General features: G+C 39.6%; 1 protein-coding gene and 1 pseudogene across 1 annotated transcript in view; both read right to left on the bottom strand.

The window, feature by feature from the left end:
- Positions 1-269: 269 nt before the first annotated feature.
- The window catches only part of LOC110592082 (plasma membrane ascorbate-dependent reductase CYBRD1), a 34,275-nt gene continuing 6,781 nt past the window's right edge, over positions 270-27,763 (bottom strand). The window contains exons 2-4 of the mRNA XM_021703044.1: positions 16,916-17,124; positions 2,804-2,958; positions 270-2,265 (exon numbers count right to left, since the gene is read on the bottom strand). Coding sequence (XP_021558719.1) covers positions 1,968-2,265; positions 2,804-2,958; positions 16,916-17,124 — 662 coding nt within the window. The 3' untranslated portion in view covers positions 270-1,967. The remainder of the gene's footprint in view (positions 2,266-2,803; positions 2,959-16,915; positions 17,125-27,763) is intronic.
- On the bottom strand, positions 19,648-21,395 carry LOC110592081 (annotated as a pseudogene).

Genomic DNA, 27,763 nt, shown 5'->3' with positions numbered 1-27,763 from the left:
GTAAGGTTTTTACCCACATTAAAATGCTCCAGTTTAAAATCGCAGGGAAACAAAACAAAACAAAACAAAAAAAAACCTAAATGAAAAGCATCATGTCAGTATAGGCACTATTCTAGGTTTGTTTTTTTTTTTTTTAGATTTATTTATTTGAGAGAGAGAGAGAGCACATGTGCATGCACATGAGTGGGAGAAGGAACAGAGGGAGAGAATCTTCAAGGACACTCCCCGCTGAGCACGGAACCCAAGGTGGAGCTCCATCCCACCATCCATGAGATCATGACCTGAGCAGACACCAAGAGTCAGATGCTCAGCCGACTGAGCCACCCAGGAGCCCCACTACTCTAGGTTTTAATTTAAGTCAGCCCCAAGTCTAGACAGAAGTGTCCATGCACGAAAGAGGTCACCTCTGAGTCTCAATTCATACTGAGAACCCAAAGCTCCAGATGTCCCCTAAAACTCCACCAACATCAGGAAGGATATTGGCTATTGCCACTGGGAAGGGCAGACCACAAGGTGAATCTCTCCTATCTCCAAACCCAAAGCTATTCAGCAGCTAAGATGCTGAAGAACAAAAATTATAATTGATTAATCTTGAAAGTTACAGATGTTTTTGCCCAAACCTTTCTTTGTCACCAAGACACAATTTTAAGATCAAAGGGGCATCAAAGTGGGCCATGGCTTGTTGGCAGTGGTGGGGCGCCATGATCTATTTCCAGGTATGGGTGGGCCTCTTTCCTTGGTTATTTGAGGAATCTGCCTTGGAAGAGAGAGCCAGAAGGTAAACTTTAACAACTCCACTGCACTCCAGCAATTGGGATTTATCCAGGGGTGAGTCGGAGTAGGTACAAACCAGTATATAATAGAAAATGTAGCAGAGTAAAGTGGTTAGGGTCATGGACTGAGGAATCAGACAGCCACATGACAAATCTCAGTTCTATCACTGATGAGCTGTATGACCTTGGGGGAAGTTACTAACATTTCTAAGCTTCAAATCTCCCAGCTGTCAAATGGAGATAATAATAGTACCTACCGTGTAAAGTTTGAGGATTGAACGAGTTAATATTTATAAAGTGCTTAGAACAGTGTCTGGCATGTAGTAAGTGCCATGTAAGTACTTTCTAAAATAAAAACAGAAACTTGGGAAAAAGTGCTCTTTGAGGTGTGGAGAGCAGTTTATGCTACGTAAGCTTTCAGGCATGGTCCATTCTAATCAGGTTTTGGAATCTGGCTTAGAAAGTACACCAAGCCCCAAGGAAGCTTTGGGACGAAGATGAGATTTGGAAAAACTTCCAGGTCTGACAAGAGATCTCGTTAGCTACTTTTGGCTCAGTCACTGCTCCAAAATGCTCTAATTATAAACTCTGGTCTCCAGGGCCAATCTGAGCCCAAACTAGTTGGTGAGAGAGCAGAGGGCAGGCACTGGGAGAAGGGAACCAGTCAGTCACTTTCCTAAATTTTTCCTGTACTCTTCTTGTTATCTGTGTAGCATAAATGCTGCCCCAGATCTGATTCTAAAACATTAGGACTGGATTCCCGGAATTAACAGGAAATGACTGCATGACAAGAGGCCAGAGATGCTGCCAATTGATGAAATTTACCAACTGAGAGACACATTTTTGGGTTTTGGGGGGGTTTTTTAGTGTTTTTTTGTTTTGTTTTGTTTTGAGAGACACATTTTGATTATCTGTTCTATGCAAGGCACTGTGCTAAATGTTTTGGTCCTCAACAAAAAAAAGGTTAACATAACCACCATTTATATCTTCTAGTATTTACACAGATCATCTCCTTTCCAATTCAGGTAAGATCATAGGCCTCAATCAATACAAACTCTTCCAAGGAATCCTACTTTATGATTAAAAGAAATACTGACTCTGCGGAGCTCAGTCATCCTGGAGCTAAATAGGAGAAGCTAAACTGTAGAGCTGGTTTTTAAAAGTGAAGCTATATGGCCACATCTCTACAACATTCTACATGGTGGATCTCTGTCCAGCCTCATCAACGGTCAAGTTTCTTTTCTTCGCTGTTGTTTCACTGTTTAATTTTGAATCTGACGTGTCCACATTGCTGAAGTTGACTGCTAAGCCTTCCGCTCCCTCTCGAGTGCCTCCATTTGGCTGAAGCAGGACAGAATTTGGTTCTTTAGGACGTTGCCATTGTGGTCTGGTGACTATCCAAAAAATGAGCGCCCCATACACCACAATCAGGAGGCCAAGGGTATTTGTGAAAACACCTTCTGGTGGGAATGTACCGTATCCAGAACTATTCCTACAAAAAAGAGAGAGTGTGTCCAATTACAAATAGGGCGATAAAGCCACATGTCAAACAGTGTTGAATTTATCTGCTTAAAAATGCACGCTGGTACACCTTCTATATAAATTCCCTTAAAGTTTGACATTAAGGAGAAATTTAAATTATGCCAAAATAACCCAATTGAAATAGTATGAAATTGTTAAAAATGGTAAGTATGAAAATAATATAGCACCTGGAACACCTGTAGCACTTAAAAATTGTAAAAGGGGTGATACAAAAATGTATGTACACCATAATCACAATTAATATAAAAACATGCACATCAAAAAGATTAAAAGGGCATGGGTAACTCCAATAGTTGTTTTGTAAGAGTGATACAATTTTTTGGACTTTGTGGTCCTTCTTCCAAACATTATTAATGCTATATTACATTTGTAATGTAATACATTTTTAATATTAAAAATTTTATTACTTTAAATTACATTTTTCCAATGAACAAGTATTTAACATTTTATAGCTCAAATATTATAATTAGGAAAACTACGCAACTTACAGGGCAAAGAACAGTTTCTCAGTCACTCCCGTAAGTACCGCTGCAATCACCGTTCCAAAGATGAGGAGCCCAGAATAGACATGCACGGGCATGACAAGTGCTCGGAGGGAAAGTGGAGCCCAAGGAAGCAGAAAGATGAAAACCCCTAGGAGTAGCTGAACATCAACAGTACAAAGGTTATCATTTAATTTTAAGTTTTAACTAATATTAAAATTATTATTATAAAAGCAATTATGTGCAAAAGGGAAAACCTTCCTACAGAACCAAGGGCATAAGATGAAAAGTACGTTTCCCCGCTCCAGTTCCACTACTCAAAGGCAACACCTATTACCAGTTTCTCAAGTATCCTTCCAGAAAATCTCTATGCCTATACAAGCGTGTGTGTGTGTGTGTGTGTGTGTGTGAGAAGAGAGACTTTTTAAAGTATAAATGGCATCTTACTATACATACTTGTTCTACATCTTGCTTTTTTCCCTTAATAGTATATCTTGGAGATCTTTTCATGTCAAAACATGTGCATCTGGTTTATTCTTTTTAATGGCTACTGTTCTAGTAATTTACTCAGTTCTATCTCTATGGATGTTCCTCTTTCTAGTTTTTTCCAATCATTAACAAAGCTACAGTGAACATTCTGGTACCTTCTTGTTTGTTTTTATCTATTTCCTGAAGATTGCCAAGTAGAAGAGGAAATAAAAGATTTTCAAGTCACTAAAACCAGATACAATAGGACACGTTTAGTCAGTTCAACCTAAAACAGTATATGCCAAGAAGTTGACAATTTTGTTTTATGAGGAAACAATGAATTCTGCAGAGAGGTTATCTCCATTTCCTTGACAATTAAATCCATAGCAGGATGCTTCTCTGCAGAGGAGAGCAAGATTGCTATGGAAATGAAGTCTGGTGACACTTTCAGTTTGTTTTGTTGCCCCACAGCCCCTCCCCATTAAGTACTGTCTTCTCAAGAAAATGAAGAAGACCACTGAGCTACTGAATTTAAAGGGGTGTTTTTTCAGGTAACTACTTTGGACCTACCACCCAAACAAAACAAGTAGAGAGGAGAACAGGGAGAAATACAACATCACTGTTCATCTTTCCTGACTGAGGTCAAAGGACTAATGGGGGACACCAGAAAAATGAAGGCAGAAGGGGTCTGAGACCCTAAAACACATTGAGAATCAGCTTCTGGGACATGGTAATGAATGGAAGTTAAAAAATGCATTCGATAGGCTGGTGCGCATATTTTATCGTCCGCTTAAGGCCACAAATGCCTGAATGTATGAGAAATGGTACAGAGGGTCCCCCTTGGTGGTTCAGAATGTTGCTAATTCTCCTTCAGTGACATTTAGTGATTGTATTAGTATCAAAGGGCAAGCATTCTGACGTACAGGTTGTGCTTTCTCCATGAAAAGGGGGCTCAGGTAAGTGGCCATCAAGGATTTAGCACATCTACGCTTCTGTAAGTAAAGTCACCACAACTTTTCTGTGACTTGCCCATGGAAATACGTATCTTCCATATTTCTGTTCTCCTGACTCTTCATTCCTAAGATTCTGTTTTCTTTTATTTCTTTCAGGACTTATCATGTGTGCTTCTTGTAATCCTGTAGGGCTCAACGATCGAAACAGGTAGGGTACCAGAAATTGGCTTACAGGACCCCAGGCGATTTAACTCTCCTTAAATGTTACTTTCACCATTAAAAAACCAATTTTTTGACAAAAGAAAATTACTTTTTTTTTTTTTTTTAAGATTTTATTTATTTATTTGACAGAGAGAGACACAGCGAGAGAGGGAACACAAGCAGGGGGAGTGGGAGAGGGAGAAGCAGGCTACCCGCAGAGCAGGGAGCCCGATGTGGGACTCGATCCCAGGACCCTGGGATCATGACCTGAGCCGAAGGCAGTCGCTCAACCGACTGAGCCACCCAGGCGCCCAAAAGAAAATTACTTTTAAGAGGAAAGGAAAAAAATTGCAGAATGCTTAACTTTGACTAAAAGTGTTCCAAATGGTACAAATTTATAATAATTTTTAAAAATTTGTAATTTTTAATAATCATTCTTTATTTCCTTTTTACTATCTTAGCTTTACCATCTTACAGGTAGTACGGTAGCTTGAAACCAAGTGGACTGAAACAAAATCCCTTTGTCCTTTTAAGTCACTGGTTCTTGAAGTGTTGTTCATAGAAGACCTGCATCAGAAACACTTGGGCCTTTCTTTAAAGAGATCCCTGGCACACATCCAGAGCTGCTAAATCAGAACTTCTAGGAGTCGGGCCCAGGAATCTGCATTTTAACAGAATGCCAAGGTGATTCTTAATACATGTTAAAGTCTGAAGATCACTCACTGCTTCTGACTCACTTAAATTGTTTCAGAGATATGGGTTAATTGCAGTCTGGAAAATCCCTAAAAGTGAAGGCAGTGGAATCATCGATTACCTTCAGCCTCAAACACATATTAAGTGCCAACTATGGAAAACAAAGTGCTCCAGTGTTTAGAAACCATCACCTACAGAAAGCTGTTCTTCACCACAATCGAGTTCTTAATTAAGAGAGCTTAAGAAGAATAGAATCTCATTAAATATAAAAGAATCTCAAGAAATAATAATCTCATTAAAAATTATTATTTAGATATCAAAGTGAAAGGGTAGTATGATCCTAATTATACTTAAAAATTTTTTTTAATGTATATCATAGGCATAATAAAAGCCTAAAGGAAATAAGCCAAAATATAATGATACCTCTAGATTATGGCATTATCAGTGATTTTTGTTTTTTCTTTTTTTTCCCTGTATTTTATAAATTTTAAAGTTAATGTATATTACTTTTATAATTGGAAATAGACAATAAAAGTTTACTTTTAAAGTTCCTATACTAAATACCGGGCTTTATCAGTTAATTATTAATTATTATCTGCTCACCTACAAATGTATTTTTACTACTCCAGTTTTATCTCACTTTATGAAACAAATGAGTTTTTTAAAAAAAAGATATGTGTGAACTTTGAGACCTAACAATAACTTTTATTTGCAAACATCATTAATGAAACAAGGAAATATCTGCCTAGCTAGCTTTTGTATTAGGTATGATTTCCTTTTTCTTTTTTTAACTGTAGAGGTGGATTTAATGAGCAATCAAGTGATTTACAGATTATTATATGGAGGTCCTCTCCATTTTTCTGCTATTTTATATACTCACTCATTCCTGCATTTAAAGCACATATTGGGCGCCTGGGTGGCTCAGTTGGTTAAGCGACTGCCTTCGGCTCAGGACATGATCCTGGAGTTCCGGGATCGAGTCCTGCATCAGGCTCCCTGCTCGGCAGGGAGTCTATTTCTCCCTCTGACCCTCCTCCCTCTCATGCTCTCTGTCTCTCATTCTCTCTGTCTCAAATAAATAAATAAAATCTTTAAAAAAAATTAAAAATAAAAAAAATAAAGCACATATTGCTGGGCCCCATCCCTAGAGTTTCTGATTCAGCAGATCTGGAGTGGAACTTAAGAATCCATATTTCTAATTTCCCTGGTGATGCTAATGATGGTGTTCTAGGGACCACACTTTGAGAAGCCCTGTCTTGGGCCATTTCCAAGTTGCATTCTTCAAACATAAAAGCATGTTTCTTCCAGGGGTTAAAACATCTCATTAGCACGAACCAGAATATGTCCAAAGTTTCTTATAAAGAGACGACACACAAACTGAACACTACGCTCCCCTGTCAATATCCCACATCTCCTTGCTGCACTGTCTTGCATCACAACTACCTGGTGGTACCCCAGCACTGGCTCAGCCATCTTCAGGGCTACCTCTGGTTGGCTCGGTACTACCAGAGTAAATCACACAGCCAAGGACACTGGCATCACTATAAATTCATGACTATGATGCCCAGTTATGAGCACTTCAACACTGCTCAACAATCTTTCTATTGTCTGATTTCCCAGCTGGTCCCTTTTCCTCAAACTGCTCGCTGTCCTGTGCGCCTTCTATTAGCAGATGATTTTATTACCACCTCGTGGGGAAAACAGAGTCTCACTTTTCTGCCACTGAGCCAAACAAACCAAAAAAAGCACCCCAAGCCAACAATTCCCTCCTTTCTTCAATTACAACAGAGTTGCTGTTCAATTTTCCAGCTGGGCTCTGCAACCTGCTTCCTGAAGACATAGCTGTAGATTCACTCCAGCATTTACAACCTCACCTTGTCTACTGGTGCCATCTTGGGTGCATTTTAACATGCTGGAGCTTCTCACAATGAAAAGAAGTTAAAAAAAAAAACCAACCCAAACCCCTGACTCCCATCCCTGGCCAGTTACCATCCTCTCTCGCTCCTTGCCTTCTTGCCCAAACCTCTTGACTGAGTTGCCAATTTTTCACCTTCTACTCCTTCAATCCATTGAAATCTGGATTCTGCCCTTCAGGAAAATTGCTCTCCAGGGTCATCAGTGACTTCTAGGTCACTCAATCCAAAGGACAGTTTCCAGACCTTATTTTCCTTGACTTCTTATAGCATCTGACACTCCTTCAGCCCTTTGTTCCCTCTCTAATGTTCCTTTTCTCATCCCCTGACTTGCTCGAGCCTGCAAGTGACTTTCATCCCTTTACCACTGACTTTCCAAATCTCATTAATTCCACCTTTGAACTATCTTTAGAAACTATCCACTTTGCTCACTGCTACTCCTACACCCCACGCCACAATCGTTTCTCATTTGAACATCTGTAAATGCCTTCAAGCTAGTCTATCTACCTGTACTCCTGTCCAGCCTCCAATTCATCTTCCGTAACTCCACTCCTGGTAGCCTGACCTCCTTGTTTCCCAAACAAAGCAAACTTTTACCCACAAACCATCCCATTCCTCTATTATACGCCCCTTTGACCACCAACCTCATGACTTCAGGTTTTGGTCTGACTTCCTTTATCCCCTATACCATACGAGAGCTCTCCCAGAACACTCCATACCCACCTTACCTACCAAATATAGAGAGACCAGTCTCCCTTGTAAGTTACATGAGGACAGAAAGCATGTTTCTTTGGATCCATGCTTGTCTTGTGAACAACACATCCTCTACAGCCTAGCAAGGAATCTAATGCACAATAGGTATTTAGCTTTGTTGAATAAGTGGACTAATGAACAAAATTTCATTCACATAAAATGTATCTTCTCAACTATGAAGGTGCCTAGGATCCATAGCAGAAATAAAATTAAAAATGCCATCTTTAGGTTGTAAAGGAGCCTTCCATAAGATTTATACTTCTAATAACAATAGCTGACTTGTGCCATTCTAGTATGCTAAGCCCTGGGCTGAGCATTTCCGTGCATTATTTGGCTTTGATTATGATGTTGTGAAGGATGTATCAAAAGCCTTAATTTATAGGTGAGCAAACGAGGTTCAAAAAGATTCAATAATTTGTCTTAAGGTCACCAGTGACAAATGGATGAACCTGATTCAAACTGAGATCTCCCGGATTACAAATCCCGTGTTCTTAAACACTACTTCCTCTCTGGACCTGAGCAAGAAAAGGGGGGTCAGATTTCCTCCTGCTAACATAAGTCATTAGTTGTGAAATGACCTTTCTGAGAAGTCTAGTTAGCACACAAATAAAACAACAAAAGATAAGAATTTGAGTATTTCAGAGAGCAAAAGAGAATCTTGAGACATTTAAAAATGTTTTTAATTCACCCAAGTTTAATATTAGAAAAATCTACTGATACAATTGACTATATTAACAGATTAAAGAAGACAAGCTTTTAATTGGCCTCAAACAGCATACTTCTGAACTCCCAGGAGGGCCTGTGAGCACATATTGCTGGGCCCCTCACCCAGAGTTTCTGAACCAGCCATTCTGGAGTAGAACCTGAGAATCTGGTTTGTTTTGACCTCAGGCGAAGGGAAGATCTCACCAACAAATTACCAAAACGAAATAAAAAATCATAACCTTAAAGGAAAAGATTAATTTGTTTCATTAAAATTGAGAATTTCCATTTATCAGAAAATACTAACAAAAGAGAAAATATAAGCTTCAAACTGGAAGATATATATAAGCAATACGTGCAAATGAAAAGGAATCTGACACAGAACTCCTACATATCTTCAAGGAAAAGAAAAAAAAACCCTCACTTTTCAAATGGACAAAAGATATGAACAGGTATTTCTTAGAAGAGAAACATGAGTAATCAGTGCAATAAACATTAAAACCACAAGAAGACATCATTTTATACCCACTAGTTTGGCAATGATTAAAAAGTCTGAAGAGGATGCATGTCAGCAAGGATGTGCCTTATGGGAAGGAACACTTACATACCGCTGGCAGGAACACACTGGGATCAACCACTTTGGAAAACAGTTTCTTTTTTAGGCTGAGTATATAATTCCCCTCGTAAGTATATGCCCAGAGTAACCTTTGCATATGAGGGCCATTATATATAAATGTTCAATATAGCATTGTTTTAACAGAAAACAACTGAAAATGGCCCAAATGTCTACTAGCAGGACAATGGATAAGTAAATTCATGATATATTTGTACAATGGAATACAAAAGTAAAAATGAATACAGCTAGAGGAATCAATATGGTTGAATCAGTAGAACGAAAAAAAAGTTACAATAGAATACAAATATTACAAGACTATTTTTTAAAAAGTAAAAAAGCAAAACTAAACAACATATTATTTGGGGATTCACAGTATGCAGCAAAATTATAAAGAAAAACAGGGAATGACAAAAAAACTTCCAGAGAATGGTTACCACTAGGGGTTGGGGTAGGTAGAGAGATCTGGGATCCAGGTAGGAGTGGGTAGGGGTTCTATGTTTTCTAAATTAGGCTGGATGGTGGAAGCATAGCAGTTAATTTTATCATGATCTGTAACTTCTAAATACATACAATAGGGCTTTTTAAATTGAGAACCCCAAAGAGCTTTTATTTATATGGGCTACGTCTATTGATATTTACCATAGTAGAAATTAAAGCTGAAACTTCTAAAAATACTTATTCATTTAACAATGATAATAAATTCTCTACATATTTACATAAATAACATGTCTTATGGAAAAATAACTATATTATGTGAACAAAAAAATAGTGAGTCGAGTGTCATGTTTGCAAATCATTTTAAGGTCTGATTCAATAGTGGATAATTGGATTCCTCTATTTGTCTCCACATTTGGTCTTACAGGATAGCACATATAATGCGGCCTCTGGAAAAGTCCCCTGAACACTTGTGAGGAACTGAGACAAAGACAAATACCATCTTAGTATTATGAAAAGAGCTTTGAACAGAAAGACCCCCTGAAAAATCTTGGTTACCCCCGCCTGCCACACACACACACACACACCCCGCCACCCCGTTCAGGGCTCCCTGGCCCAGACTTTGAAAACTACTCTAAGAGGATGCCTTGGAAGCAGAGAGAAGGAACGCCTCAGAGAGATGAAAAGAAAGAATACGAAAATATATGTCAGCAAAATTTGGGAGGAGAGGGTCATAAAGAAATTTCAGCTTAATTTCCTCTTCAAAAGGGTAAATAAAGGATCTCTGCTTTGCAGAGGAATCATTCCTGTGATCCTGATTTCGGGGCTGTGGAATTGGGCAGGAGCAGGCAGCAGATCAGATGATCCGGCCTGGTCCAACCCCCAGTCCGAGTGCCTCAGTCAAGAGAGCACTTAAGATACAAGCAGACCCAAACACATTTTTACACAGTTTAATCTATGGACTCAGGAAAGGTGGGCCCTCTTTTTTTGGGGGGGGGGGTAGGCTCAAGGATCTCAGGAGCCACCTAGCTGAGGGAAGGATAGGTGGTATGCAGAGAACACAGCCCAGTGAGAGTTCACTTTGGACCTCTGATAGTTCGTTATTGTTTAAAAATGCCTCAGAGGCTAGATGTCACAAGTCAGAAAGTATTCTACACTTGAAATGCTTTACGATCCATCCGTAAACATGAGGAAGGAGGAAGACCTTTCAGCCTTTCCTGGCTGTAGCCTTTGTTGCTTGCCTCGCTCCTTACTTACTGAAATCACCTGGACACTGGCTTCACTTGGCAGAAAAAATGCTGACACGGAAGCTCCGCTAACCCCCAACAGCGCTAAGGAAAGAGGATCCGAACTTGACGGTCTCTCCCGCGCTCTTCATACTCGGTGGCAGAATTGCTTCTTGAAGGGTTCCCGGGGGGCGGGGCGTGCAAACCAGCCTCACAATCTCGGCGAACGGACCGCACGCGGGTAAGCTCGGCGACCCAAGGGCAGGCAGCCGGGGCCATGGAAGCCGGCACAAAGACAGCAGCTACTGCTGCTCCCGGAAAGTGGGGCTTCCTGTTCTCCGCCAGCAAGTGGAAGCTCCAGGAACCTCCACCGAGAACTCTTCTTGAGTCAGAGAAACTGCTTCCCCTTTGCACTTTTGACTTAAGAAATCTGACAGAAGCATGTCTCTGTCGAAGCAGATTTTTGTGGCTCATGAATTTTTACAACTAAGAATATGGAGGCAGGACTCTTTGTAAATCATAAGGAGGAAGCGTAGCGCCTATCAAAAGCGAAGAAAGCAAGCTTGGAATTGGTTTCTTTCCTCTGGGAAAGAAAATGTTCTTTCGTGTCATTACTTCCTGAGCACACCTGGGTGATCTGTTCCGTCACTTCTAAGGAGAAGCAATGCAAATAGCTTGACAACAGCCGTTATGCAACGAAGGAATAAAGCTGGAATGTAGTCCTCTTGCCCTGACAGGACACCGTTCGCCTGGTTCCTGAACAACCGCGGGCACCAAGCACAATGTGTGTACTCCCAGCTGTGGTGAGGGGACGCCCATTTGCTTGTTTAGTTTTAGAAAACTATGTAGGGGCGCCTGGGTGGCTCAGTCGGTTGAGCGTCTGCCTTCGGCTCAAGTCATGATCCCAGGGTCGTGGGATCGAGCCCCGCATCGTGCTCCCTGCTCCGCGGGGAGCCTGCTTCTCCCTTTCCCTCTGCCCCACCCGTAACTTGTGCTTTCTTCCTCTCTCTCAAATAAAGAAATAAAATCTTTAAAAAAACTATATGATTTTATGTAACATATGATTTACTTATATTTAAAACAAAAGAGCTACATGTTTAAGCAAGTCAAACAAGATACATTTAAAAATAACCCCCCAACCAATCCTACCCACTCCCACAATAGTAGTAGTTTGGTATATTCTCTCACACCTTTCTTTACACATCAACACATATATGCTTTTTTTCTTTCTCTCTCTCCTTTTTTTAAAATGACATTTTACTATACCTATTACTCTTCAGTATTTTTTATACTGAAGAGCATATCATGATTTCACTCTTGGTCAGTAGACAGAGCTACTTGTAATACCTTTATAATATCCACCATCGATTTACCACATTTAACCATTCCCTATTGATGGGCATTTAGATTGCTTCCCGTTTCCTGCCTGCACAAACAGTGCCGCACTAAAAAATCCTTTTTAGAGTTCCTTATGTTACAGTATTTTACTTCCGCCCTCTCAGAATGTGGGATTGCTAGGTTAAGGGTAACCATATTTTTAAAAAAATTTTAGTAGATAGTAACAAATTACTTCCCTAAAATTTGTTAACAATGCATTTTCCTACCAGCAATGGAAAAGCAGAAGTGGAAAGCACCCTTTACCTCACACCCTTGGCAGCAAGGAACATCACCACTGTTGTTGTGATAGTCTTGTGGGGGAAAATGACATTTTATTGTTGTCCTCACATTCTCCTAACTTCTTAGTGAGGTTGGACATTTTATCATATGCTTATTGGTGATTTAAGTTTTTCTTCTTTGACATGCCTATTCAAATTTTCTGTTTATTTTTCTATGAGGTTGCCTTTTTATCACTAATTTTTAGGGGTTGTTTTATAAATTAGGGACACCTGGGTGGCTCAGTCGATTGAGTCTTCAGCTCAGGTCATGATCCCAGTCCTGGGATCGAGTCCCACATCGGGCTCCTTGCTCAGCAGGGAGTCTGCTTCTCCCTCCGCCTGCCACTCCCCCTGCTTGTGCTCTCCCTCTCTCTCTCTCTGACAAATAAATAAAATCTTAAAAAAAAAAAAAAAGGAGTTGTTTTATATATTAAATGCATTAACCCTTAACACATGACATGATTATTCCCCATATCCCCTTGGTGCAGTTTCTGTTGACTTTGGTATATTTGCCCCATATAATTTTTTTAAAAAATTTATGTAATTAAATATGTCTTTCTTTTCCTTTATGACTTGTGATTTCCTGTCAACCCTATGGACTCCCCAACCTCAGATTATACAGATTATATGCTTCTTAGTTTTCTTTTTCTCTTTTCATTGGCTTTGTTTTTTTAATATTTAAAACGTTAATCTATCTGGAATCTTTTTTCTTTTGTGTTATATACAGAGTCCTTTTGCTTATTTATTTGGTTTCTTCCAAATGGATAACCAATTATGATGGTAGCATTTATTAAATAAGCAAAATTCTTTCTCCACTAAATTGAAATACCATAGCGTCATAGAAAAAGTTCTCATACATACTTGGACTGTTTCTGTCCTCTCTGTTCTTTCCATGACTATAATTTGTTTACTTTTGTTTTAATAACTTGTTTTGAATAAGGCAGGTCTCCCTTTGCTTCTTTTTCAAAATTTTTTTGATTATCCTTGGATATTTGCTCTGCAAGTTTAAGACTCCCATCGGGCTTAAAATTAGAATTATATTAAAAATAAATATGGTTGAAGAGGGAAAGATATTTCTATATTAATTTTTCTCTTTTAGTAACATAGTATCTCTCTAATTATACCACGTTTTCTCAATAAGATTTTATAGTATTTTACATGTTCTTTTTTTTTCTTTTTTAAGATTTTATTTATTCATTTGAGAGAGAGACAGAGAGAGCACAAGCAAGGGGGAGGGGCAGAGAGAGAGGGAGAAGCAGACTCCCTGCTGAGCAGTGAGCCTGATGCAGGACTCGATCCCAGGACCCCAAAGGCAGACACTTAACCATCTGAGGCACCCAGGCGCCCCCGTATCTTACATATTCTACATATAGGTTTTACACCCTCATTGTTCAATTTATTCCTAGGTATTTTATAATTTTATATCCATATTATAAATGAATTCTACTTCTTATTCTAAGTGGTTATTTCCAGTTTAGGCAAAAGTTATTGAATTATGAATGGCTATCTTATATCCAGCCACCTTTCCAAATGCTCTTATTACTCTAGCCATCTCTTGGGTTACTAGACATACATTACATGATCTGCAAACCAAAAAAAAGTCACAAATTCTCTATTATTTATACAGATTTTTTTCATTATCTTGTAGCTAAAACCTCTAAAATAAAGTTGAATGACAAAGGAAGCAAGCACCAATGTCTTATTAATTTAATAGAAATGTCTTCAGTATTTCACAGTTTAAGTTGGTGTTTGCTGTTGGATGTTAGTAAAGGTGTTTGTTATCCAAGCCGCCATCTTAGGTGTGGGAGTATGTAATGCACAACGGGGCCACATCTAAGAAGAGTTTGTTTTCTCTCAGTGTACTGGAATAGTTGAAAGTACCTGTTCCTAGACGGTCAAAGGTATAAAACAGTAAGGACCCAATGCCTTTTTTAGTGATAGATTTCAAACAACCTTACCAATTTCGTCTAATATTATTGGCCAGTTTAGGTTTTCTAATTCCTCTTGGATCAAATCTGGTAGTTTACATTTGGCAAGAAAATAGTCCTTTTTTCTTTCTTTAAGATTTTTAAGCATAGGGGCGCCTGGGTGGCTCAGTTGGTTAAGCGACTGCCTTCGGCTCAGGTCATGATCCTGGAGTCCCGGGATCGAGTCCCGCATCGGGCTCCCTGCTCGGCGAGGAGCCTGCTTCTCTCTCTGACCCTCCCCCCTCTCATGTACTCTCTCTCATTCTCGCTCTGTAAAAAAAAAAAAAAAAAATTTTAAAAAAAAAAAAAAAAAAAAAAAGATTTTTAAGCATATTACTGTACATTAAAATTTAATAATCTGTCCTAATTTCAAAATATTATTTGTATCTATGATTATATTTCTTTCTTATTCTGAAGGTTGTATATTTTGTTTTTTCTCAATCAGGTTTGCAATGGTTTATCTATTTTATTTTTTTTTAAAGAACCAGATTTTCATTTCACTTACAATTTCTTCTATTTTTTATTCATAGTTGTGGGAGGCTGAATCATGCTGCCCCCTACACCTGCAAAGATATTCACATCCTAATCCCTGAAAGCTATGAATATGTTATGTTACCTGGCAAAAGACACTTTGTAAATGTAATTAGTTTACGGATCTTATGATTGGGAGATAATCTTGGATTATCTGGACAGCTCTATATAATCACATGACTCAGTAACGGTATTTTATCTAGTTCGTTTTAATTACTGCACTCAGAACCACAGAACCCTCTCACAGGGAAGCTACATAGCTTTTGGGTGGTTTCCATTCTGTTCCTCAGAGATACACCCTCCAGCTGAGGATCCTCAAAGGCTAGCTGAGTGATCATGGGGACATCGTGGGAACAGCAGAACTAAGTGCTTGTGGGGAGGGCCCCGGACTTGGGCCTGAGTCCCAGCTCTGCCTCTGGCTGTGTAACTTGCACATCCTCAGCACCGGCAAAGGCCATCTCCCATGAAGGACTAGGGGAGATAGGCAGAATGCTTCACACAGCACTCCCTCTCCTGTGTTCCGCATCCTGAAGTGGTGCAGAGGAAGTGAGACAAAGTGAGGGGAACGGACGGCTGAAAGCAGAACACGGAGTGGAGAAAAGTTCTGAAGAGACGCCAGGAAGCCAAGGGGGTCCCCAAAGCAACAGGCAGCAAGCATTTCAGTGGCCTCTGCTCTTGCCATCCTACTCTCTGGGAGGACCCACTAGCTGCTGGGGGAGAAAAAAGCTGCCCCCCAGAAGAGAACACTGAGGGAAAATCAGCCTTGAGGACAGGAGGTCTGAGCTAGGCTCAGCTATCCAATTTGAGATATTTTTCTTGTTCCTTCTTATGAGTAAGATCATGTTTGATCCAGGGTTTTCTCTGTGCTCCCATCCTGTCTGGCCCCTTTCCATTCTCTAATCCCTACCTCCAGTCATGGTAATGCAAACTTAAATAATCAATAGTGTCCATACATACATTAACTTTTATTTAATTAGAATTCAAGAAGCCTTAAGGCTTTAAAAGCCTTTCTTTAAAAAGAGAAATGACAGATACCTGGTAAGAGGTCTTTTTCTAAGAGGTCATACATTCATATATTTTAAGATATGCCTTGTTGGGGGTGGTGCCTGGGTGGCACAGTCAGCTGAGAGTCAGACTCTTGGTTTCGACTCAGGTTATGATCTCAGGGTCGTGAGATCGAGCCCCATGTGGAGCTCTGTGCTCAGCATGGAGTCTGCTTGAGAATCTCTCTCCCTTTTCTTCTGCCTTCCCCCCCATGCTCACGTGCTCTCTCTCTCTCAAATAAATAAATAAATCTTAAAAAAAAAAAAAAGATGCGCCTTGGGGTTTTATGGATTCACTCCAGTTTCTTCTCCTATGTTCACAGAAAACTAAAGTTTACACTGATATCCCAATTAGGTAGCTGGATATACACTGTACTAAGCAAGGGAAAGGAATTGACATAGTTGACAAAGATATTTCAACAAAGTGGTTAACACCAAAAAGACTTTTAAAATTAACCTTTTACTTCAGTGACCTCGAACAGCCAAATCCCTATCACACTCCATTAGCTTATGTTTAAATACAGTGCTCCCAAAAGTATGTGTTTTTACTAAATGAGGGAAGGGGAAAACTAAATTAACCACTGAGCCTTCAAAATCTAACAAAGAAGTAAAATTCATGTTTTCATTCATAAAGTTAGAAAATAGAAGTGATAGAGAATATGGGGAAAAAATCTGTAGCTCTTGCCTATGCTTATTTATTTAGCACATGGAACTGCACATGGCAGTTTCCCTACACAGATCTGTCCATATCTAAAATCTCACACTCAAGCTTAAAGACTGTGAATTCTGCAGTTCTGGTGGTCCCTCAGGGAACAATACCTACAATGGAAACAAAATGGAGCAGAGCCACGTGGGGGAATGAGAAGACGGTTTCCAAGAAATATGAATGTATAGAAAACATCTACGGTATCTGAACTGTTGTACTTTTTATAATGTGTTTATAAATACACCGAGACACTGACCTGTAAGATGTAGAGTATGACAACCGTCAGCCCAACCCAGCTGTGTAGACTGTACATGTTGGGGATACTCAAGGCATTGTGGAAATCAAAAACGGACACCAGAGCGATAATTACGAGAACGGCAGCAACGGTGTGTAACCCTGCATGGATGGACTTCATCAGGAGCTTGCTGCATTTCCAGGTCCATGGCAGTCTGTATACGATGATGGCTAGAAAGAGACGAAAGGGGACAGAATGTGGTGTTATTTTTAATCAACATAAGTTGAACACTTTGACACACCGAACACTCCCTTCCATGAAACTCTTTTCACTTGGCTTCCAGTTCTCCCCTCTTCCCTGGCTCTCACGAGTTCATTCTTGGGCTCCTTTGCCAGCATCTTCATTACTCCCAACTTATGAACAAACCCTGGTAGCTCTCAGGCTCAGTTCTAAGACTTTTTCTCTGTGGGTGACCTCATTCACTCTTTCACTGAGATGCCACCTACATGGCAGGGACTCCAAAATTCATATCTCCAGCCCAGAACTTTCTTCTGAACTCCAGACCCATATAATTCAACAACTTCTTGACATCGCTATATAGATGCCTCCGTATATCTCAAGCTCAGCAAATCCAAAACTAAATTATTAATCTTATGACTTGTTTTTTGTGTGTGTCTTAGTTTGATAAGAAAAGACAGATTAAGGAATAGAAAAATATGCACCAAGTTTTAAATAGACAAAAGAACATATCCCAGTATTTTACCAAAAAGTATATCCAAAAATAGAGAGAGAAACATAAGCAAAATATCAACTTCATTAGTCAACAGAGGAATGCAAATTAAAATCAAATGAGAATATGTCTACCATATATCTGAATGGCTAAACATGAAAAATGCCAAGTATTGGAGAGGATGTAAAGCAATCAGAGCTCTCATGTTCTACAATAGGAGATTAAATAAGAACAAACACTCTGGAAAACCAGCAGCATTTATTCAAGCTAAACTTACATGTAACTTATGATCCAACAATTCTACTCCTGCGTATATGCTCCAAAGGAATATGTACATATGTTCACCAAAAGACATGCACTAGAATATTATTAGCAGCACCATTTGTAGTGGCCAAAAACTAGAAACTCCCCAGATGCCCATCATTAATAGAATGAATAAATAAATTGTGATATATTCACACCATAGAATAATATACAACAAAGAGAATGAATAATCTATAACTAGAACTTCACCCAACGATATGGATCAACCTATAATGTCGATGCCAAGAAACGAGACATAAACAAGTATATGCTGTATGGATTCAATTTATACGAAGTATAAAAGCAAGCAAAACTCATCTCTGCAATAAGAAAAGTCAGGATAGTTGTTACCCTTGTGAGGAAAGAGTATAGTAACTGGAAAGGAACATAAAGGGATTTCTAGCTTCCTGCTAATATTCTGTTTCTCAGTCTGGGTGCTGGTTACATAAATATTCACTGAGGAAAGATTCATCAAGCTACACATTATATGTACACTTTTTTGCATGTAGATTAAACTTCAACAAAAACATTTTTGAAAGCATTTTTTTTTAAAATTGTCCTGGTTTAAGCAACAGATTATATGGTCACCTTAACCAGCATGCAATTAATTTTTGTTCTGAAGACAATATCCTGCCGCTACCCACCCTCATTCCCACCCCTCTGGTCCATGTCAGGGAAAATTTAGAGATCTGAAAATGTATGGCAGGTTGAAAAAGTTTGAAGAATATTTCCTTGGAAGATGGATTCCATTGTATCAGCAGTGTATCCTGTATATTGGTTAGTTCCAGTAAGAAAAAAAAAGAGCACATTCCCACTAAAGACATTTATAATTTAAAAATATAGAACTTCATAGGATCACAAAAATGTATGAGATTATCTAATCTAGTCTCAGAAACACATATAAACCTACAAAGACAGATGTGAATTCAGCCTTTTTAAAGCTTTCAGCACAAGATGCCAATTTTCCTGTCCTTTGGCTCCATTTCACAACACCTGACAGCCCTCACCATTAAGACACATTCTTTTCATCTAATCCAAAGTCTGAGGGATTGCTACTTACTAATTTTAGTGCATATATGGATATCTTATAAATGTTGACTGGTTATATTTCCTTGAGGACACAGAGACTTTTTGGATAATCATTTCTATATTCAGTGAATCTTTTCAAGCCATTTAGTGCAACCAGGTAGACCAGTTGATCCTTAAACAAGGTTTACCACTTGACCATTGAGCAAAGTTAGGGGTAATGACCTACACACAGTTGAAAATCTGCATATAACTTTTGACTCCTCCAAAATTTAATTACTAATAGCCTACTGTTGACTGGAAACCTTACCCATAACATAAACAGTTGATTAACACATATTTTGTATGTTATATGTATTATATACTGTATTCTTAGAATGAAATAAGCTAGAGAAAAGAAAATGTTGAGAAAATCATAAGGAAAAACATTTACAGTAGAGTGTGTTTATCAAAAAAAATCCACCTGTATGTGGACCTGTACTATGGTTCAAACCCATGCTGTTCCAGAGTCAACTGGAACTTTTTTTTAAGACTGTATTTATTTATTTGAGAGAGAGAGAGAGCATGAGTGGGGGAAGGGGCGGAGGGAGAGGGAGAAGCAGACTCCCCATTGAGCAGGGAGCCCAAAACTCGGTACTCGATCCCAGGACTCTGAGATCATGCCCTGAGCTGAAGGCAGATGCTTAACCGACTGAGCCACCCAGGTGCCCCTGTACTTTTTTTTCTTTTTACTTTATTAAAATACTGAGTTTATTTCACATGTATGTTTTTGTCTCCCCACCATTTCCATTTGTCTGACCACCACTACTACTATGTCCTATCATAACATTCCATACATACTTAAAACCAAGCAAAGGGTGGAGTTCCATCTTTAAAAACTAAACAGGCATTTTGGACAACACATTCTTGGCAATGGAACCTGGACAACATTTATCAGACATGGTAGGGAAAGTTCTCACTCTGCATTATAAAAAGGACAGCCAGATATCAACTGTTACAGAAATGAAATAAGACAGAAAATTTTAACAAACTGTTTAAACTATTTTCTTAAAGAGACTTCCTCCACTGCCAGAGATCTTGAATAGCCTCTTGGTCAGTCATCTGGAAGCAATTCTTCACATAATTGATGAACTTGGCTTCCACTTTGGGAAGAGAAACACCTTTTTCTATACTTGCTTGCATTTTTGCTTTAATGTCTTCTACAGAACTAGGTCCTTTTGGTGTTTTGGGCGTCTTTTCCTGTTTTTTGAAAGATTCTTGACCCTTTGTTCTTGGTATTGATGGTTTTGAGTCTTTTCCATTCTGGTTTGATTTTTGTGCATTTTTGGCTGGAGTATCTCGTATAGATTTCTTTACTGGAGCCTTTTCTTCAGCTTCCTCATCATCAAAATCATCATCATCATCATCTTCGTCATCATCATCGTCATCTTCATCAGCAGCAAGTTTTACTTTTTTCTGTGGAACCTGCTACCACTTCCAGGGGCAGAACGCTTTCCAGATATACTAAGGAGTTTCACGTCCTCTTCCTCTTCATCTTCTGACTCTGCATCTTCCTCCACAGCTACTAAGTGCTGTCCACTAATATGCACAGGCCCTGAACCACATTTCAACCGTAAGACCACAGGTGGTGTTATTTCAAAGCCCCCAAGAGAAACCGTTGGCTGTACAGACATTTTCTTTCTTTTTTTTTTTAAGATTTTATTTATTTATTTGAGAGAGAGAGAATGAGAGACAGAGAGCATGAGAGGGAGGAGGGCCAGAGGGAGGAGCAGACTCCCCGCCGAGCAGGGAGCCCGATGCGGGACTCGATCCTGGGACTCCAGGATCATGACCTGAGCCGAAGGCAGTCGCTTAACCAACTGAGCCACCCAGGCGCCCCGTGTACAGACATTTCCAAAGTTGCCAGTGTGACTTTAATTGGACTGCCTTCATAATTCATTGCCTCTGCTTCAACAATGTGCAATTCATCCTTTGCACCAGCTCCTAAACTGACCGTTCTTAAAGATAACTGGTGCTCATTTTCATCATTATCCACCTTAAAGTGATAATCCTTGTCAGCCTTTAGTTCACAACCGAAAAGATAGTTCTGGGGCCTCAGGAGGCTCATGTCCATGTCCATCGAATCTTCCATGGGGTGCTGGCACGCACTTAGGTGGAAGAGAAGGCGGACGGAGATAAACGACTACTGTTCCACACAACAGCCGCGCAGGACGGACTCACACCAGAGCGCCCCTGTACTTTTAAAAGCTAGTTCAAAGTCCGTTCTCATCCCTACTTTATCCTCTCTGAGGGCAGGAAGGTGTTTTTCTGTTTTTCCTTGTACCTGAGCCTAGGACAGCCCTGGGCTCAAAGTATGTAGATCCATAAGCATGTTTTTTTTTTTTTTAACTCTTATTTTGAGATAATTGTACATTTACATGCAATTCTAAGAAATAATACAGAGAGAGCCCATATACTCTTCACATAGCTGGTAATATTTGGTGTTACCAATGGTAACATCTTACATATAACCATAGTACAATATCACAACCACGAAATTGACGTCAATATAATCCACTGACCTAAATCAGATTTCATTAGTTTTATTTGTGTATGTGACCCATAAGTATTTTTAAGATGAATATAAAACACTTTCTGCACGCTGATCAAAGTCTAGGAAAAAAAATGAAGTCAACTCAAACACATGGTTTCCCCTCCTTATGCTTTTTCTCCTCTGATTCAGTGGCACACCATATATGATTTTCTAGTTATCAAGAAAAGCAAATGCCTCTTTATCCAATGACTTTGTGACCTTTCATCCACACAGTAGAGCCTTTTGCAATCTGTGTGATCAGGCAGTAGGAAAATAAAAATGTAGAAAATGTGAAAATCTAATAATACATCTCACCATCTTCTGGGTTAACCTCATTTATTACACACACACACACACAGCTGAGCCCTTGCTAGATAGGAGGCATCCTGCTAAGTGCTCCACATGTTTACATTTACATTATAACTCTTAACCTCAACTCTGTGAGGAAGGTACAGTTACTATTACCATGATCATTATATAGAGGAGGAAGCTAAGGAACAGAGAGGCTAAGTAGCTTGCTTAATCTTAGTGTTTTAAAATTAATATTATTGTCGTCGTCATCATCATCATCATCATCATCATCCTATCACCGAGGCACTGCCCTCATCTTAGATGAGGGAACTTGAACATCTACATATAAAAAGGGAATACTTGGAATATGTTTGCTTGAAAAGCAAATTATGAACAATAAATCACAACAGCTTTTCTCCCCAATCTGGATCCTGTTATATTAAATTTTTCCAAAGTCAAAACTAACCTCTGATATTAGAAGTCAGGAGTAATTGTCATGACTGAGAGAAGTTACAATGGTTACCAGGAAAATTCTCGGATGCCTGGGATGTTGTTTCATGATCGGGTACGTGAGTGTGTTCATGTTATGAAAACATGTAACTTATGATTTAGGTATTTTTCTGCATGTATGTGGTTCTTCAATAAAATATTTACCTAAAAAAATGTTCAGCGAAGAATTTTTACTCTTCTAAATAATACAGGCATCACAGAGGAACATGATAAAACTAAAATCTTTCCCCTTTAAGTGTTAAAACTGGATTTTTAAACCTTTCACATTTACTCAAATGATTTTAGATTGGTTGCACACTAGCTTTCCTTCTCCAGCAGGAGTAGCATGAATGGAACACAAGTCAATCTTTTACTGTGGATTTGGGGTTACCAATAAAACATATTGTCCTATTACCAGAGGAGAAAGCCCTTAGGGGCCTCAGGCAGGAGAGGGGCTTGCTTCTTTTTTTTTTTTATTTTTTAAATATTTTATTTATTTATTTGAGAGAGAGAGAATGAGAGACAGAGAGCACGAGAGGGAAGAGGGCAGAGGGAGAAGCAGACCCCCTGCTGAGCAGGGAGCCCGATGCGGGACTCGATCCCGGGACTCCAGGATCATGACCTGAGCCGAAGGCAGTCGCTTAACCAACTGAGCCACCCAGGCGCCCGAGGGGCTTGCTTCTGATTCACATGAGCCCAGGCAATTAAGGTTTTTCAGTCCCTGGGTCTAGTTTAGAGTTCTTCAATCTCCTTTTTTAGTTTCTTCCTCAGGTTAGGGTGCTTACCTTCCCTCCATCATCCTGTATTATCTTTTATTCCTACCAGATTTAAGTTCTAGTTTATAAATCTTTATGTTGGCAAAAATCGGAACATCTGTTAAATCAGGGTGATGAACACATGGGGATCTGTTATGTTACTTTCTGTATGATTGAAAGGGTTCCTAATTATTTTAAAGTTAAACCAACATCTTTGTAAACTCACAAACCTAATATCGAATTAATCTCTACTAAGTAGGCAGCCTGTGGAAATTGGAGAGGCTCTCATGTGAGTGAGGCACGGAGTTTTCTGCCTATCCTGGCTATATAGAAGTTCTGCTACATAGTTGACTATCATCAGAATGCTCTCTAGGTAAATGAAGGATAACTGCAAAATGCTGCATTTGCAAAGGTGTTTACATGTTTTTAAAAATGTATAAGTAACCAAACTATGGTGGACTTCAGGAGAAAAGGGCAATCTTAACAAATCAAACCACATTTCTTAAACAAGAAGCTACTCTCAACAGCTATAAAAACTGCCTGGAGAGCGGAATTTAAATATTTCTTGCTTCTTTGGCTTGGCATTTACCTAGACACCATTCCTGAGGTTCAGCGAGAAGGAAGAAAAAGGTCTCATGAGCCCATGAGGAGGGGAAATGGCATCAAACAGCTACTTGTAACTGAAACAAGGCTTTTCTGTTAGAGGCCCTAGTTGGCAAGACCATTTTCCCCCAGAAAATGAAGGAAAACATGAACACATATATCGAGAAATACATGTTAAATCTTTATAAAAGAAAAAATATTGGTAGTGGAATATGCTGTTGTGATAAACTTAAAAAGAAAGCAAGGAAGAAAGAAAGAAAGAAAGAAAAAGAAAGAAAGAAAGAAAGAGAAAGAAAGAAAGGAAAGGAAAGGAAAAAGGAAATCAACACCTGTGTTTAATTATTTTTTGGACAAACGAAAGTGAAAATACAGTGACTTGAATTTATTTATTAGAAAATTTCTCAGCTCCCCACTGCCTAATCAATTCAGGAATATGTGAAAATATGTACTCTCTAAGATGTAATCTCTAGTTTGACACCAGCTTTCGATCCATATACCATTACAGAACTATCTATATGCAGGTTTGTCTACATGGAGGCAATGCAAATTTAGAATCTGTCAAAGGGTATGTGGAGAGAGGGGCACTTGGAAGGAGAAATGTCCCCAAACATAGAAAACAATTTGACTCTAGTCCTTCTGTGTTTAAATCTTATGATTCATGAAGGTAGGAGCATGTCTATTTTGTTCCTTGCCATATCTCAGCATTTAGCACACAGCCTGGCACACAGGAGGAACTCATTAAGTGTATGTTGAATAAATAAATTTAATAAAGTACAGTAATTTATTCAGTATTCCCCAGCAAATGAGCAGACCCCAGCAAATGAGCAGATCCTCTTTTAAAATGCACGAATCAAAAACGCAAGACAATCTGTACTGCTGATCTAAGTGTTAGCTCATATAAGACCGAATGGTCCTTTCAAGTAAGGAACAAGGTACTCTACACTTGTGCCCACTAAACAGCTTTACATAAGCTTTAAGTGAACCCCAAAAAACAGTAAGTTATTGTTTGAAGTACACTGTAATTTTAAGACACTTACAAATTCTACTTAAATATGGGGTACCCATTACACTTTTCTTAACTCTTTGAATAAAGTATTATTTTGACATCCTGAGTATACGTTCTCAGCAATATTATCAACTCATTTCTCGGTGCACCCAAAAATGTACCAGACTGTATCCAAAGACCTCAAGTTTATTTTTATTTTTTTAAAGATTATTTGACAGAGAGAGAGAGCACAAGCAGGGGGAGTGGCAGAGGGAGAGGGAGAAGCAGACTCCCCGCTGAGCAGGGAGTCCGAGGACTCTATCCCAGGACACTGAGATCATGACCCACGCCGAAAGCAGACGCTTAAGGACTGAGCCACCCAGGCGCCCAAAGACCTCAAGTTTAAACGTAAAAGCAGAGAACCCTTTTAAAATAATCTTGTAAAGATTCCTGCAGTGGCTCTCAAAGAGACTGAACTCTGAAGCACCGCAGCCTGAGAGTTAAGGCCGCCCGCACTGCGCTCGCGGAGCACCCGGGGCTGGATGGCCGGGGACGCCGTGAACCCGGCACGCGGAGAACCGGACAGCAGCGACGCGGGTGGGCTTCCCCCCTGGCACCGCCCGCTGCGAGCCCCCTGAGCGCCCGCCTCCCGATAGGCCAACAGGAAAGTCGGGCTTGGCAGCGACCAGCCAACCGGTCCTCTGCTCCCCTTCATCCAGCACAGTCAGAATTTGTGGTTCTACCACAAGTGACCATCAGATTTTTATCTTCAATCTGACCCCCACTCTCTGCCATGGGCGAGGGTCCCCGGTGTGTCCCAGTCCAATAAAATCTACCTGCCACTGGGGAAAAAAAAAAAGAAGAATCTTAAGTTTTGAAACATGCCTGTGTATTCAAACTGTCTCACCACATGAATATCATGTAACTGAAAACCTTTAGAGAATCAAAATGCAGGAAGGGATTTGGATGATTTGGAAGATTTGTTTTAGTGTCCTGGCACTTAAGTATCTCTTTGAAGTGACTGAAATTATCACAAAGGCAGCTAGATGGTACCAAATAGTGTGTGAAGAAAAATTTGATTAATTGCTAGACATGTATAAATATCCAGAAATCCTGCATTGTTAGAAACATCAGCTGTATTTTCTTATGCCTCATATCAATATTATAACAGATTACAAATATTATAACTGGTTCTGACATCACCTCTTTGTCTGACCCTGGTCAGGCATTTGATCTCTAAAATTAGGCACTGAACTTCAAATCCTAGCCAGCTTTAAATACTTAGGGCTCAGGTTTTCTAAAAGAAAACCATAACTCAGCTGTAACAAACTCAAATGGGAACAACTTATAGGCAAGGCTACATTTTACTCATTTGTTTTACACAGTGTCTGACATACAGTAAGTGCTTAATAAATGTATGCTAATTAAATAGGATGATATATGAAAACTGAATGAATGAATGAACTTAGAAAAGTACAGCCCAAGTCTGTACAGTTATTTCAAAGCCTATTTTGGCCTTTTAAGAAAGTTTCTACAGGAAGAAAAGTAGTTATAACAAAGATTTCTAGTCTAATTTCTTAAAAGAGAAGATTGTTCTACTTTTTAAGGGAAAAATTTTAAATTCCACAAAGTCAAGATAGAAAGCTCTAGCAGAAGTCACTTGTAAACTGGAAGGTATGGACTGGATTTGGTCCATAGATGTGTTTTGTTTGATCAGCACCATGTTCGGGGGTTTTGTTCTGGTTCTGTGGCTGGTTTTAGATTGAACCAGTTTTTTAAAAATCTGGATTCTCTGGGATAATGGGAAGCCCTAGCCACTTTGGGCTGGCATCCCCAAACAGCCACAATTCGCTGCAGCTAAGAGGTTTCCTATTTTGTCCAAAGTAGGCCCTCTCCAATTCTTTACAATCCCTCCTCCGCCCTCAACACACACACACAAAAGGCATCTCCCTTCTGCTGCATGAGGATCTGACCTTTGGTTAACTGTCCTAATAAAGACATACCAGTGGCTTGACACTAATGTTATTAGACAACACCATTATAATGAAAATAACCCCCTGATGAACAGGGAGAAACAATGAAAAATCTATAAATACCTAATAAGAATGCCAATCTTTGGGCTTCCCAGAGTGCAATGATAACTGTTATATCCTGTGTTGGTTTCGTAGGTCTACCATAACAAATTACCAAAGACTGAGTGGCTTCAAACAACAGAAATGTATTCTCCCACAGTTCTGAAGGCCAGAAGTCCAAAATCAAGGTGTTGACAGGACTGGTTCCTTCTGGAGGCTTTGAGGCAGAATCCAGTCCATATTTCTCTCCTAGCTTCTGGTTGCTGCTGGCAACTCTTGGTGTTCCTTGGCTTGTAGACACATCATTCCAATCTCTGCCACCATCTTCACATTGCCTCCCCCTCTCTGTGTCTGTGTTTCATGTCTTCTCTTTTCTTTTATAAAGTCACAAGTCATTGGATTGAGGCCCCACTCTAAATCAGGATGATCTCATCTTAAGATCCTTAACTTTACATCTGCAAAGACACTATGGTCACATTCACAGGTCCGTAAGATTAGGAGTTGGACATGTCTTTTTGGGGGCTACTGTTCAACTCACTGAATATCCCCTGCAGGGACACTGGAGACCAGGTCTGTAGAGCATTACAAAAGGTCCTGGCTCCTGTGGGGCATGAGGACCTTAATCTCTGATCCCACCAATCAGATCTTGTCTCTTGATGTCTGAACTGTCACCTGGAGAGAGGCTGGTTTAGGGAGGGATATATGGCTGCTACGTGAACTATTGCAGAAAGGGTGCCCATTGAAAAAGAATAGCAAACGCTGCCCTGGCAGGAAGCTCTGGTTCCTGTCCTATATCCTTCTGAGTACACTGGTGCCCAGTATGGTCTTGGCAGCCTTGTGTATCTGAATGTTTAGTTGAACACAGGATGACACTGGTGGGTGCTACACCACTTCTCCTATTTATTTCATAAGCCATCCTTGTTGGTACGGCCCCTGGTTTAGAGGACTGGCCAAACTTTCATTAATTTCATTTCATTTCATTAATATTTACCAAATGCTGATTATATGTTCGGTAACATTCTACACACCATGGATATAGCAGT

This window comes from Neomonachus schauinslandi, chromosome 3, assembly GCF_002201575.2.
Source record: "Neomonachus schauinslandi chromosome 3, ASM220157v2, whole genome shotgun sequence".
Taxonomy (NCBI): domain Eukaryota; kingdom Metazoa; phylum Chordata; class Mammalia; order Carnivora; family Phocidae; genus Neomonachus; species Neomonachus schauinslandi.
This window is presented reverse-complemented; position numbering and strand designations above follow the sequence as displayed.